The sequence below is a fragment of the Thamnophis sirtalis genome, unplaced genomic scaffold (genome assembly GCF_051295495.1).
Source record: "Thamnophis sirtalis isolate CommonGarterSnake01/CBP01778 unplaced genomic scaffold, rThaSir2_p1.2 scaffold_10, whole genome shotgun sequence".
In the NCBI taxonomy this organism is placed as follows: Eukaryota; Metazoa; Chordata; class Lepidosauria; order Squamata; family Natricidae; genus Thamnophis; species Thamnophis sirtalis.
In genome coordinates, this window is record NW_028261390.1 from 42,912,994 (window position 1) to 42,932,355 (window position 19,362).

General features: G+C 36.2%; 1 protein-coding gene and 1 pseudogene across 2 annotated transcripts in view; both read left to right on the forward strand.

Moving 5' to 3' along the window:
- Positions 1-19,362, forward strand: part of LOC148043872 (uncharacterized) — an 802,025-nt pseudogene that overhangs the window by 285,165 nt on the left and 497,498 nt on the right.
- The window catches only part of TUSC3 (tumor suppressor candidate 3), a 163,057-nt gene that overhangs the window by 94,076 nt on the left and 49,619 nt on the right, over positions 1-19,362 (forward strand). For both annotated transcript variants that reach the window (XM_087724456.1, XM_087724455.1), the window contains exon 6: positions 4,471-4,560. In XM_087724456.1, coding sequence (XP_087580582.1) covers positions 4,471-4,560 — 90 coding nt within the window. The remainder of the gene's footprint in view (positions 1-4,470; positions 4,561-19,362) is intronic.

Here is a 19,362-nt window from a genome sequence, read left to right on the forward strand (position 1 = left end):
TCAAAAATTCACAATATACATATATTATCCCCTCTAGTTGAATAATGATCAATATATTACTACAACATTAGTTCCCACCCCTAACACTCCCAAAAATTTTAAACTACTAAATCTATTTGCAACTTATTCATCTATTTTCTATAGGTTATGTTAATGACAAAGTAGTTAACAGGAAGAACAATAAAAATGAAACAGAACAAATTAGAGACCAGTAAGATGGTATGTGGATATATAGGAGTGTATTGCCATGGATGCCAGTAGTTTTTACAGTGTTAATAGATTTTTTATGTTGATTTTGGCGGGTAGACTGCTGTTTTTATTGTTTTCTGTGCTGCTAAGCTATGTAAGTCTATTAAAATAAAATTAATAGCCCAATGTAATAAGTCTATACAGGGCATGGCTCTGATCCACTGATCAGTTATATAATCAGTATTGTTAGCAAGCTACTTCTGTCTGGTTTAGAATTAACTTGAGTGACTTCATACATCAGAATTTGTTCTTGGAGAAAGCGTGGGATCAGACTTTTTTTTTCAGATGGGAAAAGTTACCATATTACTTTAGAAAATAAATTGGATAATAATGCTTCAATAATTTGGATGTAGAATGTTCAAGGGGTAAAAAACACCTGAACAACTGCATTACTGTATTATCATGACTTAGCAATTAAAACATTATTGATATAGAAAGGCTGATATGTTCCACAAATAGGAAGAAGTTATTTGCATAACATAGTATAGAAAGTTTCCTTTCACCATGTGCTTCATGAAGTATTTGCAATTTTGTAGGCCATAGAGTATGTGAATTTGAGATACCTCAAATATGCAATAACAGGAACAAGGAAATGGAACTGAATATTATAAAATGTGAAACAATAAGAAAATGAAAATAAAATGAGCTATATTTCCTAGCATTCTGAAAAGGAAAGCAGCCCAGGGGAAACTACAATGAAGACCAGTGTTCTCTATAAACCCAATTTCCCAAGCCTTGTGTAATCATCCAGTTCTAGATGTAGAGGACTTGTATAATGATGTGAGTTTATGTTGCCTCCAGGTTGCATCTGAGTTAGATGGTTCATTAACATCTGCTAGCATTCATGCTAGTTTGTTCCTTATTAATAGATAATGCATTAAAATAGCAAAAAGGCCCAGATGCTGACATTTTTCAAATGGCTATCACACAATAGGCTCATAGTTGTTGAAGCTGCTCTACGTTCAGCTTTGTGAATAGTTGAATGTAGATGTTTTCTTCAGCTTCCAAAAACTTTAAACTCAAGCTACAAAAGCTGCTCAGACTGGAATTATTCTGTATATATACAATGTTTTAAATTTGCTAAAGTGGAGCTCAAATACACTTTTAAATTTGGCGCTGATAAAATTTAAGAAAGGTAAGTCCCTTCCCATTCGATAGCACTTGGCTTTAGGGGGAATTTGGGGATACATTTGTTTCTGCCTCCTAGACTTATTTTCTTAAATAAAGAAAATTAATATTTTCACTCTCAGTGACTCTGGGTGGCCTGCAAAGATAAAAATAATAATTAAAAGCAATAACTCTCCTCCTCCAAAATATTTATTTTTATCCTGCCTTTACTATTTTTATTAATAACTTAAGGTAGTGAACATACCGTATCTAATATTCCTTTCTCTTAGTTTCCCCACAAAACCCCGTGAGTTGAGTTAGCCTGAGAGAGAATGGCTGGCCCAAAGTCACCCAGCCAGCTTTCATGTATAGAAAATGGATTGATTTGTAAATTTCCAGCATCAGATAAAGACCCACTTATTCAAACAAGCTTTTGATTGAATCTGCCCTGTTGCATTTCCTGCCCTTTTCTGTTCTTCTTGTCCATTTGTGTTAATGGTCATGGTTTTCTTTTATTGTTTATTTTATACTCTGATTGGAGATGACTTAATAATAAAAAAGGGAATAATAAATCAAATCAATAAATAAATAAATAAGGATGAATGCATTTGCCAGCATCATTTTTTCTTTCCCTGAACTCATGAATCTGAACTCATGGATATGAATAGGGCCTAAGTTCCTTTTTAGACATAAAAAAATCCTCATGAGATTTTTTTTTTAATATCTCAGTATTGGCTTGATAGTTTGATAGAAGATAAATGAACATCATAATTCCTATCGCTGTAGATTTTAACAGAATAACAGAATTGGAAGGGATTGTGGAGGTCTTCTAATCCAACCTGTACAAGCAGAAAACCTACACCATTTCATACAAATATTGTCCAATCTCTTCTTAAAAACCTCCAGCATGCAGAATTGGAGCACTCTCAGTTCAACCATTGTAAAAATAGCACTGCTTCCAAGCTGCATTCATGTGGTTTGGGGGTGCTGACAAATGAGGCACCTTGCTCTCATTCTCAATGCAATCTGCTGAGCTTCCAGAAGGTACCCTTCATGGTAAAAGGTAAGTGAGCAGTCAGTGACTGAGGTGTGGAGAAATGTGTGGAACCCTTTGACACTTGAGGGGTGTCAAAGTAGGCTCAGTGTCTATAGGGACCTGCAGGACAGGATTGTGGGAAATAGGTGGGTAGGCACACTGTAGCATCTATTCAGTCAGTCATGAAGCTAAATGACCTCAGGGCTGCTGTAGCTGGTGAAACTTTTAAACTGGATCATAAGTTACTTTGGGGCATCTTTTGTAATTTGGAATAGTTGCTAGGTGACACTTCGTACAGGGCTGTATGAAAATTCCAGATGTTTTGTAGTATTGTTTAATAGGCATTAAGAAGAGGAGGAGGTTGTTTGTTACATAGTATATTTGTTGCTTAATGGGATATGAATTCTGAGTGTAATTTAGCATTAAGCTTAATTTAGGGTCAAATTTACATGTCTTTAGAAATCTACTGCATTCTGTTTGAGATTGTAATTGCTGCAGACATGGGTTGAATAGCATTTTACATGGCTGTTGCTTTTTATAGTGACTAGCATTTACTGTAGGTATTCTTATTTTTTGAGTTGCATATAAGTAAAAGACAAATAATGTAAATGTAATCCTTGCTTTTCAGCTAAGATTCTACTTTAATGTGATGCAATTAGCAATCCCACCTACTAACATATGTTAACACTATAGAAATGATTTTTTCCTAATTGTATAAGCAATCATGTTCTGAGAAACGGTTGCAAGTAGCTGATTTTCCATTTTCCTTTATCTTATTTACCAGTGGTGAAATGTGGAAGTGAGGTTAGTACCCATGGTGGCATATAATTGTTACAATGATTGGAGAACAACACATAGCCCTCATTTTACAGATTGTAAAGCATCCCCACCTATCGTACATTGTAAATGATTGTGCTTCCCCCAACCAAGTTCAGTGGGGTAGCCAGCTTTACCACTGGTTGCACAATTTCTTGGTTGCAGGACTATAATTTCTGAATTTTTTGCTAGTTCCTGGCAAAAATACCCTTTCAAATGAATGGGTTTGCTTAATGATTGCAGCATTTGCTTAACTTTTGAAAAAAGCCTTAAAATTGGGCCTTGGCTTACAACTGCAGTGACTTACAGCCATAATTCTGGGTTGTATTACTGTCAGACATAAGCAACCAGATCACACTTGTAGGTTTCAATGTAACTATTGTATTCTGCCTGTAATATAAGAATCTCCCCAGACTGCTTGCCTTTTCTTGGGAACAACAAAAAAAGGTCACATGGAACTTAGAAGGAGGTTCATCCCTAGATCTCTTGCAGCTGTATAACAACTCAAGGCTAATTCTCCACTTGATCCCTCTTCCTTGCCTAGGTGTCAGTTTCACAACAATTCCCAATACTCAAAGTGTTGTACCTTATGATTCTTGACGAATGTATCTTATCTTTTTATGTACACTGAGAGCATATGCACCAAAGACAAATTCCTTGAGTGTCCTTAGCCAATAAAGAATTCTATTCTATTCTATTACTGTCCTAAGTCGAGAACTATCTGTATTTTCCTCCCATTTCTATGCAATGGGTCATATGAAAGGTGTATATCCTAATGCTGGCTGGCATTGTCCTCTATTATATCTTGGGCTTCTGGAAGAATGTAACATATACCTGCCATATGGTATGAGTCTGAAAAGAGGATTAGTCTTTACTTAAAAATGAACTAGTTTTCAACCCCAAATAATTGATCTTATCACTGTAATTTTTCATATTGGATAAAAATTAAATCCATTAATGAGGCCAGTCCAGAATAAACCTGTATTCTCATGATAGGATTAAATCATATTTTGCTTATCTATTAAGTCTTCTTTTATTGATAGTGAAGCTAAATCACCAGGCGGATTGTAAAAACCATTTCCACAAATTAGGATTTTCTTTCTAAAGCTAGATTACATCAGTATGTAACATATACTTCCCCTCTTTTCTTACCGCCTCTGTAAATAACATATGTATGTATGTATGTATGTATGTATGTATGTATGTATGTATGTATGTATGTATGTATGTAAATTAATATTTTATTTCTGCTTATTTCTCAGTGCGTTGTTTTTGCAATGACTTCTGGCCAAATGTGGAATCACATCCGAGGACCTCCATATGCTCATAAAAATCCTCAAAATGGGCAAGTGGTAAGTCTTGTATCAGTGCACAAAAATAACAGTGTCATTCTCAAAGCTTCTAGATGAATTGATAGAGCGTGAAAGTAAATATGAAAATTGGTGGTGGCTGTTTGCCTTTGGAGAAATTCCCCCCCAACTATTTAATTCATCATAGGTATCTGATTGCATATATGCTTAATGGAATGTTGTTGTAGAGACTGGCAATGAATTTAAGGAAACTGTTAGTCTGTTACAAATGGTTGATATGTAATTGTTCTTCAGTTAAAAGTGTACCAATTAAGTCTTTGTAGAAGAGGATGGGTGAACTGCACCCTCAGATTTCTTCATTCTGTCTATGTTTTTCATGAAGCTTTAAATGTTGTTTTATAGTTCCCTGTTTGTCTTGAGATGGCAATTTTATCCAATAAAGCACAGAATACAGATCTGTTAGTTGTATTCTGATTAGCTAGCTTACTTCACATTAAATGTATAAACAATACAGCTTAGTTGTAATAAATAAAACTTGCATATTGTTTTTATAGTTGTAAAAGATGCCTTTCTTAGTCTTTCTAAGTCTGTGTTAGTCCTTTTATAATGTATGTTTGAGCATTTTTGTGGAAACTGAACTCATATCAAAATACACATGATATTTGGCAGCATGGCAAACTGATAGTACTTTAAAAAAATACATAGATAAGTCTCCTAATATGTTGAATGTATCATACAGATCAAAGCTGTTACTTAGCTTTTCATCAGACAAAATCATTAAAATGAATATAATAATTAGTATGTAGGCCTTGTTTATCACCTTGGCAATAATCTGCAGTGAACGATTTGTCACAAAGTATATGCTGTATCAAAGAAGGGCCAGTCCCAATCAAATTAGGGAAAGCAATGGGTGGATTTCTAGATTCAATATAGGAGGAATGTACTATATTGGAATCAGAGGTTGGTTCTTACCGGTTTGGTCCAGTTCAGCCAAAGTGGTAATGGTATACTGGCATGGATCACAGAACCAGGAGAGACCCAGGCTGGCCCCGCCCCCAAACCAGTTCCCCGGTCGCCTCCATTTCCCACACCATCTTTTTTATGTGTTCTGTGCATGCACGGTACAATTACTATTGAATGGGCATGCGTATCCAGCACAGGTGCGCAAAGCACGCACATGAACAAACTACAGTAATGCTGGCTAGAACCCCTCATTGGAATATATACAGCTGTGTAAAAAAGTCCTGCATGCTTTCAGTTTTAAGCTGTATTTACATGTTTAATCAACTTTTCATAGAAACCATGCAAAATTAGTACTGATGAAAATTTCTATAGTCGGATTGAGATGCATAATTTTTATTAATATAACCAAAGTCTTTTAAAGATTTTGAGTGAGTTTATGTGCTAAAACAAACACAACTTGAATTTTCGAGAATGTTAGGATCAAAAGTAGCCAATCAGTAGCAAGCTTTGGTAACCAATCAAAATTCAAAGAGGCTAAATCTATGAGGCAATCAATGTTGTCATACTCTCTGACTATAAAGAGGCATGAAAAGCATTGAGACATTTAATTTAGCTCTGGCTGTGGGCAAGGATGAAGGCCTTTGCTTTTACCAGTACTGAGCAGCGGCATCGCATCATTGTGCTTCATGAAGAGGGTTACCCTTGTACAGAAATAGCCAAGAGAGTGAAATGCCATCTCTCCACAGTGAGCAGAGTGGTTGAAAATACCAAATAACTGGTTCAGTTGATGACAGGCTCCATTCTGCAAGACCAAGAAAGTCGACAAAACTGCAAGATTGGGCTCTGCAACACATTTTGATGGCTGACAGGAAGCTCACTTCACCTCAGATTACAAGAATTTGGGGTGAAATATGTGATGTAAAAGTGTGCACAAGCACAGTGTGTCACAGACTGCTTGCCAGAGGGCTCAAAGATTGCAGGACTCAAAGTAAACCTTTACTCACAGACGCTCACCGCTCTCGTCGACGTTCGTTGGCCAAGAAGTATGCCAAGTGGACCAACAAACAGTGGGCCAAGGTCATCTTCAGCGATGAGAGCAATTTCTACTTGACTGGGAATCAGTGCAATAAGTATGTCAGAAGATTTCCATCTGAAGCATTAGGCTGTACAGCCTGAATCTTTCTATGAAGCATCCATTGCACGTGATGATCTGGGGCTGTATCGCTGCTTCCGGTATTTTTTCGATACAAATCGTGCAGGGAATCATGAAGTCCAATCAGTATGTTGAAGTCCCAGAAAAGACCTTGCTTCCTTCAACTTAGCAACTTGTAGGGAAGGACTTTTACTTCCAGGATGACAACGCTCCTTGTCATCGAGCCAAGTCCGTTCAGCAGTAGATGAAAAAGTATGGAGTTCGACTCCTGGATTAGCCAGCTCAGAGACCGGATTTGAACCCAATTGAGAACTTGTGGACCAAGATTGGTTACAAAATAAGCAAGAAGCATCTGAAGACCAAGCAGGAGCTGATTGAATCCATTATTGCAGCCTGGCACCACATTGCCACCAAAAATCACCTGCAAAGGCTTATAGTCTTTGCCGAAGCGATGCTGTCTGGTGATAAGCAATAGGAGCTGGCCAATTTCATATTAGTAACCATGTTTGGTTACCTAAACCGTCCTTTTCAGGGTCACAAACACATAAAATGTTAACAAAACACTAGCATTGGCCTTAGTAATTGCAACACGTATGCCACTGGGTATGCATCAGTTAATCGGTTTTCATAGTCATTGTAAGCATCCTTTGTCATCATGCGAGAAAATTCACAATCCCTATTTAAATAGCACCAAATTGCAAAAAGCTCTTGCTTTTCACTTAAAAAACCACCATAGGTGTTAGCATAAAATATCATAAAATCAATGACCTATCCAAAAAATGTCATGAACCCTAAAGCGTGCAGGACCTTTTCACACAGCTGTAATTGATTCCACCCTTGTAGCATACTTAAATTAACAATGCAATTGTTTACAATGCTTAAATATGTCCTTTGAATGTGAACCAAGAAGGTAGCGTATTTTTAGCATATTAATATTTTTTTCATCTTTTTGCGCTTTGAATACTTAGATTATTTTATATTTAATTTGTGTATATAATAATTTTTGGTATAATGCTCCTCAACTTTCCTGCTTGGATAAAAAGGAAGCACACATACCGGTGTTTAATAACAAATAGGCAAATAAATTATCACAAGAATGCCAATAATCACAGCTTTGATATTAAGACATCCATGTGATCAGTTTTCATCTAATCGTAGAAGGACTGGAAATTGAGTTAGTGTAAGATTTTGTTTTTTGTAAATAGCAGAAAACAAAAGAATTCTAATTTTTGCAAGAAAAGATTTTTTATTGGAAGCCTACATGAAATTATTTTTTTCTTCCTCCTCTCCCCACTTTATACTGAAATGAACTTCCTACAGTTTTCAAACTTTCTCATTATTGGTTAATGGAAATAATTCGCCTAGCCTTTCAAGAGGAAATTCACGTTTGGTTTTCTTTGATGTTTCACATCATAATTAAAGTAAGAAGAAAGTAGCAACTTGAATTTAATGACTGATCGATTTGGTGACAGAAGGATAGGAGCTGATTGATGACATAATATGACATATTTGGTCTGATAGATGTGTTACGCTGAACTTTGACCAAATAAGTATGAAATAAAGAAATCACTAAAACTGTTTAAAATAGCTGAGACTTTTAATTATTCCATTTCATTATTTAATTTATGATGTGTTTTATACACAGTGACTGAAAGATAAGAGGTTACAGGAGCAGACACTGATTCTAACAATTAAATTATAATGTTTGTGAGAAATGTTAACAATTTGTCCATTTTTACTAATTTACTTGGATGAATTTCTGTATGTTCAGGAGGACTATATAAAGATACATTATTCTTATTACCTTGTCTATTTCTGACTTCTTCAAAAGTATTATCAATCTTCATATAGTATCTGACTTTATCCTCTTTTTGAATTGTTTCCTGATAGATATAAAAATTATTATAAGCAGGACAATTGAATTCAGCACATATTTATACTTATTCCAGTCACAAGTAATGTCACAATTCTCTTTTTAAAGTCTTATTTAGAGAGTTTCCCCTTATATTAAGAATTGTCAGCAGAAAATTGTGATGGATAAATAACTGTCAAGTCCTCAGCTTTAGACGGAGTAAATTAAAACAAAAGCTGTTCCCTTTTTACAAAATGGTTATTTTATTGGAACTGTTCGGTTTATCCAGAATTACATGAAAAGGTTTGAAGTATTTTACAACTCCATAGAGCAACATATTTTCTCCAGTTCTTCTAAAAATAAAATAAACTCCTTAAAATATTTTTAAATAATGTATTTCCTTTTTCAGACTGAAAAATCCAATGTTTTGCATTGCCTTGCCTTCAACTAACAGAGCAAGTGTTGAAAGCATATGGATTGCTGTCCAGGCTCAATGAATTTGAAATGTTTGGCAATTCAGATGAACTGTAAATCACACAGGAAAAGATGCATAAAGTTGGCTTTCAACGCTCAGAATGATTTCCTTATTTTCACTTGTCTTCTAAAGGTGCTCTGGAGGGCAATAGAGATGGAGTCAAGCAGCAGCTTAGCACCCCGAATAATGCAGAGTATAATGTATGCAGTGGAGAAAAAGAGATGCTTATTTATTTATATGTATCTGTGGTACTTTCCATCTTTTTCTCTAAAAGCTTACAGCAATATACATATAGCATTTCCTCCTCCAAGTTTGTTTGTCCACAGTTGGGATCTCTCCTCTACTGTGGCCTATAATGTTACCTGGCCTGGAAACATATTGTCTGCAGGAAAACAGCCAAGCTCAGATATCAATAAGAACCCAACAGTATAATTCAAAGCTCTAATTATTCCCTACTGTTTGCCAAAACTGAGTGGGTAGGTTTGTCCAGAAGATGACTCATTGCCCTGTAGAAATTTGTTTTTCCCCCAGAAATAGGTGTAAATCAACTAACTAGCCAAGAGTAATATACCTCCAGAAGTAGCCAATACGTTACATCTCTTAACTATATTCTGGCATGGCTAGTAATATATAGTATCAGTGAATCAAAGGTATCCCTAATTGCTACATTGTAATTCTGGGGGGGGGGGGAGAATGGGACCACAGATAATATATTCAGTGATCAGAGTATGAGTAGTTCAACTGCAGTTTGTAAGCCAGATCTAAGGCATCAGAAGTGATAACACATTAAGGCCTATTGATTAAGGCCTTAATCAAAAGCCTTCTTGAAGCACAGTCTTTTGGAAAAGTTATACAGAGACGTAGTAAAATTGGTTCTAACCATTTTAAATCCTTCCTAAGAACAGAGAGGGCACATACCAGAAAATATCTGTATTTGTTCAAAGGCCGTTCATTTTTGAAAACATAGTAAAGAATAAACAATTCTGTCTCATTCTTGCCAACTAAAGCATTAACACCAAGCAGGGGAGACAAGAACTAAGTTAAATACCTACAGCATTGTACCACTTCTAGAATTTAGATGTACTGGAAAATATAGAGATAGACAAATGTTAGAAACAATCAGAGATATGCATTAGAGCTCACAAGAAGCCCAAAAGGCATATATCTTTTCTATCCTCAAGATCAAAGTGAAACATTCTAGGATAAAGATGAATAATTGTATTTTCAAGAAGAAATGTAATTGGATAGATATCCAAACCTTAAGGATCTAAACCTTAAGAATGGAGGCATCAAAGATAAAGGTGGAAACAGTTCTATCTGTCAACTTTCTAACCTCAGTAGATTTGTTAAAGACCAACTTGCACATTCCAATCATAGCCTCTCATGAAAGATTCCTAATTTTAATTAAGTAATTTCACATCAACATCAGCACCAAGTATTTATAATTGACTATCTGAAAAAAAAGTTACGTTTTTTACCTACTCATCACAGTGATCTGAAAAAGCAGCAAAGAAAGCCTAACACAGGCTATTTCCAGAAACAAAACTTTGTGATGAATATAGCCAAGAACCTGCTAGTGCTATCCAAGCAAGTTCTATATCTGGGAGTCAATATTAACACAAAGGAAAGGAAGCTTATCCTGTCCTTGGAATACTCTCATAACTTTTAAATAAAAAGAAATATTAGCATTTAGAAAACTGCCCCTTAGAATGCTTGCAAAACCATAGAATATGGGGATTTTAGCATGGACTCAATGCCATGGACTCAGTTCCTCTTCAAACAATTCTGTTTCTCCATTTCAGGTAATAGTGCCCAATTGGGTAATCCAATTCTTGTACTAATAGCTTGTCCCATGAGGAATATCACCACAGAAGCACCATAAAATCACAAATACAAACTTAACCGAATGAATCAGTATACAGAATATGGTATCATGAGGCCATACTTCTGTTCAATCAACTGAAACTGAAGACTCAGAAGTGATATCAGAAGGCTATCAGATCAGTTGCTACCATCTACCAGTGTAACATAACATAACAAATACTCATTTAAATCATCAAGTTATTTCCAGATCAAAGAACCTTCGAGGGAGTTCTTTTTCCTTTTCCTTCCTTTTAGTAGGTCTAGTTAGATAGGGTCCGCAACTTGGGAGTCCTCCTGGATCCACAGCTGAGTTTTGATCACCATCTATCGGCTGTGACCAGGGGGGCATTTGCCCAGGTTCGCCTGGTGCGCCAGTTGCGGCCCTACCTGAATCGGGAGGCTCTCACGACAGTCACTCGAGCCCTTGTGATCTCTAAGCTGGAATACTGCAATGTGCTCTACATGGGGCTGCCCTTGAAGAGCACCCGGAGACTTCAGCTAGTACAGAACGCGGCCGCGCAAGTGATAGTGGGCGCACCTCGGTTCGCCCACATAACACCTATCCTCCGCGAGCTGCGCTGGCTGCCTGTAGATCTCCGGGTGCAATTCAAGGTCTTACTTACCACCCATAAAGCGCTCCATGGTAGTGGATCTGACTATCTGAGAGACCGCCTCCTGCCAATAACCTCCCTGCGTCCCATCAGATCGCATAGAGCGGGCCTCCTCCGTATTCCATCCGCCAGTCAGTGCCGACTGGCGACCACCCGGAGGAGAGCCTTCTCTGTTGCTGCTCCGACGCTATGGAACAATCTCCCCGTGGAGATCCGTACCCTGACCACAGTCCAGGCCTTCCGCACAGCCCTCAAGATCTGGCTAGCCCGTCAGGCCTGGGGATAAATTTTCTTGCCCCTCCCGAATGCTGAGTGAATGTTGTGTTTTAGTACTTTTTGTTATCTCACATTTTTTTTTTCTTTTCTGTATTTTGTCTTTCACTCCCCTTTCCTTACTATTGTAAGCCGCCCTGAGCCCCTCAGGGAAAAGGGCGGCCTATAAATGTTAAATAAAATCATTAAAAAAAAATCATTAAATCATTATAATTTTCCTTGTTTTGGTTTTTGTGAACCAGAATCATCGGGAATCAGGTGGCATGCAAGTTTAATAAATAAATATCCAATTAACATGGATGAAAAATATTGAATAAGTAGAATCTCTGTGTGTGTAGCTATAAATATAGATAAATATATAGATACGGGTTCACCAAACATCATAGTAGGCTGGGTGAGTGCCAATGGGACTGACATCTGCATTTTTTTTTCATGGGGTGTCAATAAGATGTAACATGCTTGTAGTCAACTTGTTTGTGTCAAGGTTTTGTCAGGTTTCCTTCATGTATGATTAGAATTCTTGGTACTCCAGAATATATTTCTATGAATGTGATGATTTTCTCAGAATCAACTGCAATGTTGTAGATCAGGGGTGTCAAACTGGCGGCCCATAGGCCAGATGGATCACGCACAGACCATGCCCACCCCAGCTCCGTGAAAGAAAAAACTTAGCAAAACATTATTTGATGGCAACATGACACTGTGAGTTTGACACCTGTATTGTAGATGGAGAAGAAAATGCAGTGGTGAAAAAAGAAACTGCATTAGCTAAAGCATGTCTAGTAATGATTCTTCAGATACACTTAACATCATCTCAGATAATGAAATATTTCAGGATGTCTTCAACTATTACAAAGGTTGGACATTCCATTCTTTATGTTGGATGAAAAAAAATCTTCCAATAATGTATGGCAAAGGTCACAAGCTTTAATGAAATGACATCTCATTAGAACAAACTGAGGATGGCTAGGAGGAAAAAATATGGGAGTTTTTTTTAAAATCTGTTTCTAAAATGCACATGTACCTCGCACTTTTGAAAACTTCAGAGTCCATTAGTTTTTATTTCTGGCCTTTCCATTTCCTTATTGAATTATTCAAGATTTAAATAACTTGAACTTCAGGACAATCCTATCTGTACTTACTATGAAATAATATTTAGTGTATTCAGTATGTGTTACTTGTGAATAAATAGGTCTGGCTTTGTAGCATTATTATTTGAATTTAATATATTTTGTGGGATTTTTGAGAAGAATGTCAAAAGTACTTGGATAACTTTCCTAACAATATAGAATGTTTTAAGAATGGATGAATGAATTGCTCAAGAATTAGTCCAGAAAAAGAAATACAGGAACATCTTCTCTGTGATTTCTCACATTTTTGAAAAAAAGATCTCTCAGCATCTATAATTTACTGAGTACTGGTCTATAGCTCTGCTTGAGAATTTAACTAACAGTACTGAATTCAGTTATATTGTGGTCATTAATCTGATAAATTGGGAAACTAGTTTAAAGTGAAAATTGTTTTTTTTTTAATAAATGTTTTTTAATTTTAGTTTAAAACAGGTACAGCATCTTTCTTTACATCTGTAGAAAATGTATCAATCAATTACAGATAAGTTTTGGTACATCTCCTCCACAGTCAACCAACATAACTCATATTAACTCAAGCATTATTATATATCCATTTTCATTTAACTGTAATTATTATTTAGAAATATTAAAAAAGTAATAATCTTGAACAATACCTGCCCACACCGGTGGGAAGAAAAAAAAAATCAAAAGAAAAAAAGGACAAATAAAAAATAAAAATTAAAATAAAAAATAAAAATTAAAAATAATACAAAAAAAGACAAAAACGACAAGTGACAAGGCAGGAAAACAAAACAAAACACAGGTGTCTATTATGGAAAAAAAAGGAAGTATATCAACTGGTTACAACATGCTTTGGTGCTTCTCTTTCATTAACTCATATTAATTCAAATATCTTAACTCGAATATTTACCATATCAACATCATTATACCTCCAGTTTAAATTACCTATGGTTATTTAAACATCCTTCTTCCTTAGCTATGCTAAAGAATTAATTCATAACACATGCTGACAATTCATTTACTTATTTGTAAAATCCTCTATTATCATCAAATCCTCATATCCTATTTTAGCTGGACATCCATAATATTTAATTATATCATATATCATAACATTTTCCCAGTATTGATTAACATTTGATTGTATGTATTTTATTTAGTTTTTTTAATAGTGATAATTATTGTAGTTAATACTCTTTATGTATAATCTAAAGATGTTTTCTCATATCCAATTGTTAGTTATCATATCAACTCCACATTATATACATTACTATCAATATCAATTATTATTCAACTATATCTGTTACAAGAAAAAGCAATTAGGTTTAACTAGTTTTCAATTGTATTCTTCAATCTATCAGCCAGTTCCAAATTATATATATTACTATCCATATCAGTCATTATTCAGCTATATCTATTACACATTAAGGTAATCAGATTTAGCTAATTTTAAATTACGTTCTTCCATCTGTCAGCCAGTGTCTCTCCAATAGCAAAAACTTCTCAAACCAATTGCCACGCGTTGGATAAATTTACCAAATGTTTTCATAAGCAAATCCAGACAAAGATATTTTTGCACCTTTGGACTCTGAATGTCAGTGATGAAATAATAATGTTGTCCTGGGCTTGTAAAATTTTCCAAATTAACTTTAATTCTCAAGGGTGGAATTTCCATTCCTCCTGCACTCTGTCTCTTTAAATGAGTCTTCTTTATAGCTCCCCCCTCCTTTCTTCCTCTGAGATAGACCAGACACCATTTCTCACATTTTCCATTTGTATTTCAGGAACATTTAAACATTCAACAATCTCAGTTTTTACTTCATATTTTAAAATCAGATGATCCAATTTTCTTTCCAGCCTTTGATAAGAGTCAAAAAGCCCTCTACATGCGGAAAAAAGAATCTGAAATGAAATCTTAGAGGTATTTTGAGACGCCATGATGTGTCGTAGTTAAAAATTACAAGCTCTTTTTTTTTTTCCCACAGACTTCGAAGCACTTTTCTTAGTCTCTTACAGGCTGTGCAATCTTATCTGATCGTAAACAGAGCCAACTAATAAAGTAATAAAAATGTCGAATCGTGACGGGCTAATTAGTAGAAAATAAATTTTACGATCCACTTAGGGAGATTCAGAGGGGGGAGGATGTCGAGGAGTTTCTTGAAGCATTTAAGAAGTAAAGTAACCACCAGCCATAAATCCATTAAAAAAAGCCAATTCGCCGCTATATTTCCCTGTTCTTTGGTTTCAGTTAGCTTAAGTTTTTAACGCGAACAGTCTCTCTTGGATGATAAAATCAGCTTACCAGATGACATCACTTCTACCATTCTTAGGGGCAACCTGCAGTTTCAGTTAGCATGCAGCTAATCCAAAAAGGAATTGGCACGAGGAGTTAATACCCCCCCCCCAGAGACTTGCGGGTGTCTCTGAGGTCCTGGGTCTCTCCTCACCTTCACTGTTGTCTACGGGACAGCTAGAGTTCAAAGAACCCGTCCAAAAATCCTTCGGTATAGAGGAATTTCAGGAGTAGCCTGAAACTCCATCTTCTCACTGCTAAGCCCCGCCTTCTTCTCCTTTAAAAGTTTAAAGTGAAAATTGTTAAATTAGTTGCACTATTACAGATAATAAGACTTACTTTAGTAAGAGAGTTTACTGTGCAGTTCTTACATTATACATGTATGTATTTTATAAATGAGAAATGTTAAATTAATTTACCCTTTAGTTTCACTTTGTTAAAATATTGTTGTAAAATTTGTAAATTGATAGAGGGAACTTTTACTAAAAAAAAAAGTATAAATATTTGCACTTGTATCCAGTGGAAAATGTCCTCTAATTTTTAGGGGGGAAATGTGATGTACTAAGGTTGATTTGGTTGACATTAATGTTACTTTTTTTTTTGCAAATTATAATTGTTGGGAGGCAAAGAATTTTTCTTAGAAGAAAACATACAACTCTTTAATAAATGCTCATCAATACGAATTCTAAAGTACCATACATTATATTTTAATTTCCAAAGAATGTAAGCCTCTTCATCATTTTGCATTATAATAGATCTTCTAATGAAGATCTATTATTTCATTTTCTCTCTTTCCCACACATATCTTTTGGGCTTTAACAACCTCCAAAGTAACAAAATACAATTTTTAGGACATCTTTGGCACCCAACAATGTAAGTCAGTTAAATAACAGCTTTTTCTCAATAATTATATAAAGGTTATTGACCTTGCTCCATTTTTGTCAAATATATGTTTGATTTTTTTTTGTTTTTCTGAGCATTACATAAATACACAATTATTAGCCCCTTAGTAGCTGATACCATGACTCTCCCGTACTTGAGAGTTGAAGATGAAAAGATCCTTTGAAATGTATGAATATAGTCCCTGTCCTTAACCCCTTGAAACTGTTTGATGTTCTTCCCTTAAAAATATGTTCTCTCTCATATTTTATTTTTTACTTTGTTTTAAATAGATGAGAACTAGCAACAGTTTTGCTTTTTAAAAAAGAGTGTAAGAAAAGCATTCAACATCTAGACTATTTTCTATACTCACAAAAAAATGGGAGATTGGTCAGGATTCAGCACTGCTCTCCTCACAAGAATACTTCTCAAGACAACTCTTTGCATCTTACAGGCCACCTCTAAAGCTATGCTTGGCTCATCCAGATGAAGTGAAAGACTCCAACAGCCTGTTCAAGTGTTGTTTTTTAAATCCATACTGCTTCTCAAGTGAGCACTTTGGTTAAATCTCACCCTCTGCCAATATCCCTTATTTGACATCAGCCTCCTTTAGATGTTCTCCTGCTGAGCACACATGTGTGCAGAAGAAAAAGACATTCACATAGCGAGCTGCACTGGTTTCTAGTGTTCTAGCTCATATGAAAGATAGCACAGCTCTTTGCAAACATTCACAGACAACATTAGAGTGTCTGCAAGAGATCTGCCTTATGTTAAGGTTCTGTCCTATTATAGTGGCTGCAATCTCTATTTGTATCTCTTAAAATAAAAGGAACAAATCCACAACATTTAGACAGGGTGATCAGTAAATTAGCTTCTGGAGTTTTGAAGGGTTGATAGATAGGAATGCAAGAAGTTATCCATGTTTATAAGAAACATTTTGAAGCATGGTATTTCTACCATCTTTGTTCTTTTTTTGCTTTGCTTTATTGCTTTAAATATTCTCAACGATTTGTAAACTGCTGAGAGCTGCTGTTGGGCAGCATATAAATTTCATAATTTGAGATGGTGATGATGATAGGCCTAGGACTGGAAACACTGAAAGATAGCTAGGCACCATCTTAAATAAAGCAGTGAGAGTTTTTCCTTTAAGATAGTTATTTGCAGAAGAATTTGAAAGACTCTTAATCCTACAAAATTTCTGCCTTAACTTTTAATCTCCTGGACTGCCAAGTAGCAGAATTCTCTACAACAGGGGTGTCAAACTCGCGGCTTTCCCCCCCTTCGCTAAACTGGGGGTGGGCATGGCCAGCATGTGACACATCCAGTTCGAGCTTTATACCCCTGCTATAGAGTAATTGAGGGACAGTACAGACTTTAAATAATTCCATATGAGTTTCAAATTTTTAAAACTGTAATTACTAATGAATTGCCTCCATGAATTTTACATTTATTATTCTAAATATGGCCATAGTCTTATATAAGAATTTCCATATTATTTTGTATGCCGAACACCCCAAAGTTCTTCATTATGTGTTATATATCAAGGCAGAACTGAATTCAGTCGTGCGGTTTTGTCATGGCCAAAACCTAAAGCAACCAAATCACTTTGAAGATACAATATAAATTTATTTGCATGCAATCAATAAATCAGCCATATTGCACTGCCAGCAACTCCCTGATCAAAAGCAGAATCAGAGCTTATAAACTTTGGTATATTACATTGCAAAGTCACAGAAAAAGACAAACACAGTGGAAATTACAATGTGACATTGGAATATTTTAGATAAACTCATCTATATGACTTTATTAGTTATCCCTTCTTACTAGATCAGCATACCAGCCATATTATATTTGAAATATGGTCAATGAATAAAAACAATTTGGGTTTCTGGGCCACAAGTTCCTGACTAATGCTTCTCCCTTTCACCATTCATGGTCAATTCAGCTTTCTATAAATCATGGGTGTCCAGTTTTTAGCCTTGCCTGGGCCATACTGAGTGAAGAATTTTCTAGGGCCACATACAAAATGTATAATATAATTAATGTACATAAATAACAAGCTTTCTTTTTTAAAAAAATATTGCAATCTTAAGTGGCCACATTACTAACTGTCCAGGGCTGCATGTGGCTCTCAGTCTACAGGTTGAACATGTTTGCTGTGAATGTTTTCTGATAATGATGCTTTAAGGAGTTCATCTTATAGATGTGGCAGTGAGTGCAGCTTACTTGTATATTTGGGGGTGGGTGGGTATATTTTACCATTACAATTGTCATAATAAAAATTTGAATGTTAAGCTATTTCTATCAAACAGCTTCAATACAACTGTAAAAGCAATTTTAAATTTCTTCTTTGACCTTTTAATCGGGCTACAATTCTGGACAATACCAATATTATTAAACTTAGTAAAGCTTAAAAATCATTGTTAATCCTACACATCCCATGCTATTTTCAATATTTTAAATGAATTAGTGTAATCATATTTTAAAAGGAGTTGGCAGAGGGTTCTTTTTAAAAATTGAAATCTTTCCAAGTGATGAGTATAGTAAATCTTGCCAGCTTTCCAAGTTATTTTTTATTCTCCTAGGCCAGTGATGGCGAACCTATGACACGCGTGTCAGTGCTGACACGCGTAGCCATTTGGGGTGACACGCACAGGATTTCATGCGATTCATCCTCGGCTCCTGCACGGCCGCCGAGGATGAAAGAATCTGTGCTGGAGGAACGGGGGGGGGACGTGTGATCTCCCCCGCCCACACTCACTTACTGTATCGCCGCCGCCCCTTTCTGAGCGCAGGGGCTGCTGGTAAGGCATGCGTGCCGTGCGCACACACGTCATCAGCGCAGCGAGGGAGGACCCGCAGGAGAGGAGCGCGGGAACAGTGCGCGCCTCTCTCCAGTCAGGCCGGCACAGAGAGTCTACTCCTGGGACTGTCGGTTACGACCGCACCACAGCAGGGAACAGCGGAGTGCCAACGGGAACTGTGAGCGCCATTATACATTTTTGTAGTTTAAACTATAAATTGCGCAAAATTATGTTTTTGTCGAAGTGACACACAACGCGAGTTATGCTCGATTTTTTGCCGATTTTTGACACACCACGCCAAAAAGGTTGCCCATCACTGTCCTAGGCACTGCTTGGAGTGTCCAAGCTCGGGTTAACTTCAGCTTGCTCCCCAAGTAACTGAGTTTGATTTTTGTTGTAGCTCCACCTCCTGGTTGCTCCAGAGGCTCAGTTTTAAAAAACTCAGTCGCTCTACAGGACATTCTTTCCAGGGGCTCCAGTCCTTGTGCAGCAAGCTGGACCCCACTTCTTAATATTTCCTAGAGATATTGTAGCTCCTTATTTTTGTTAGAGGTTAGTTAGAGTTAGATAGGTTTCCTGCCTTTCCTACC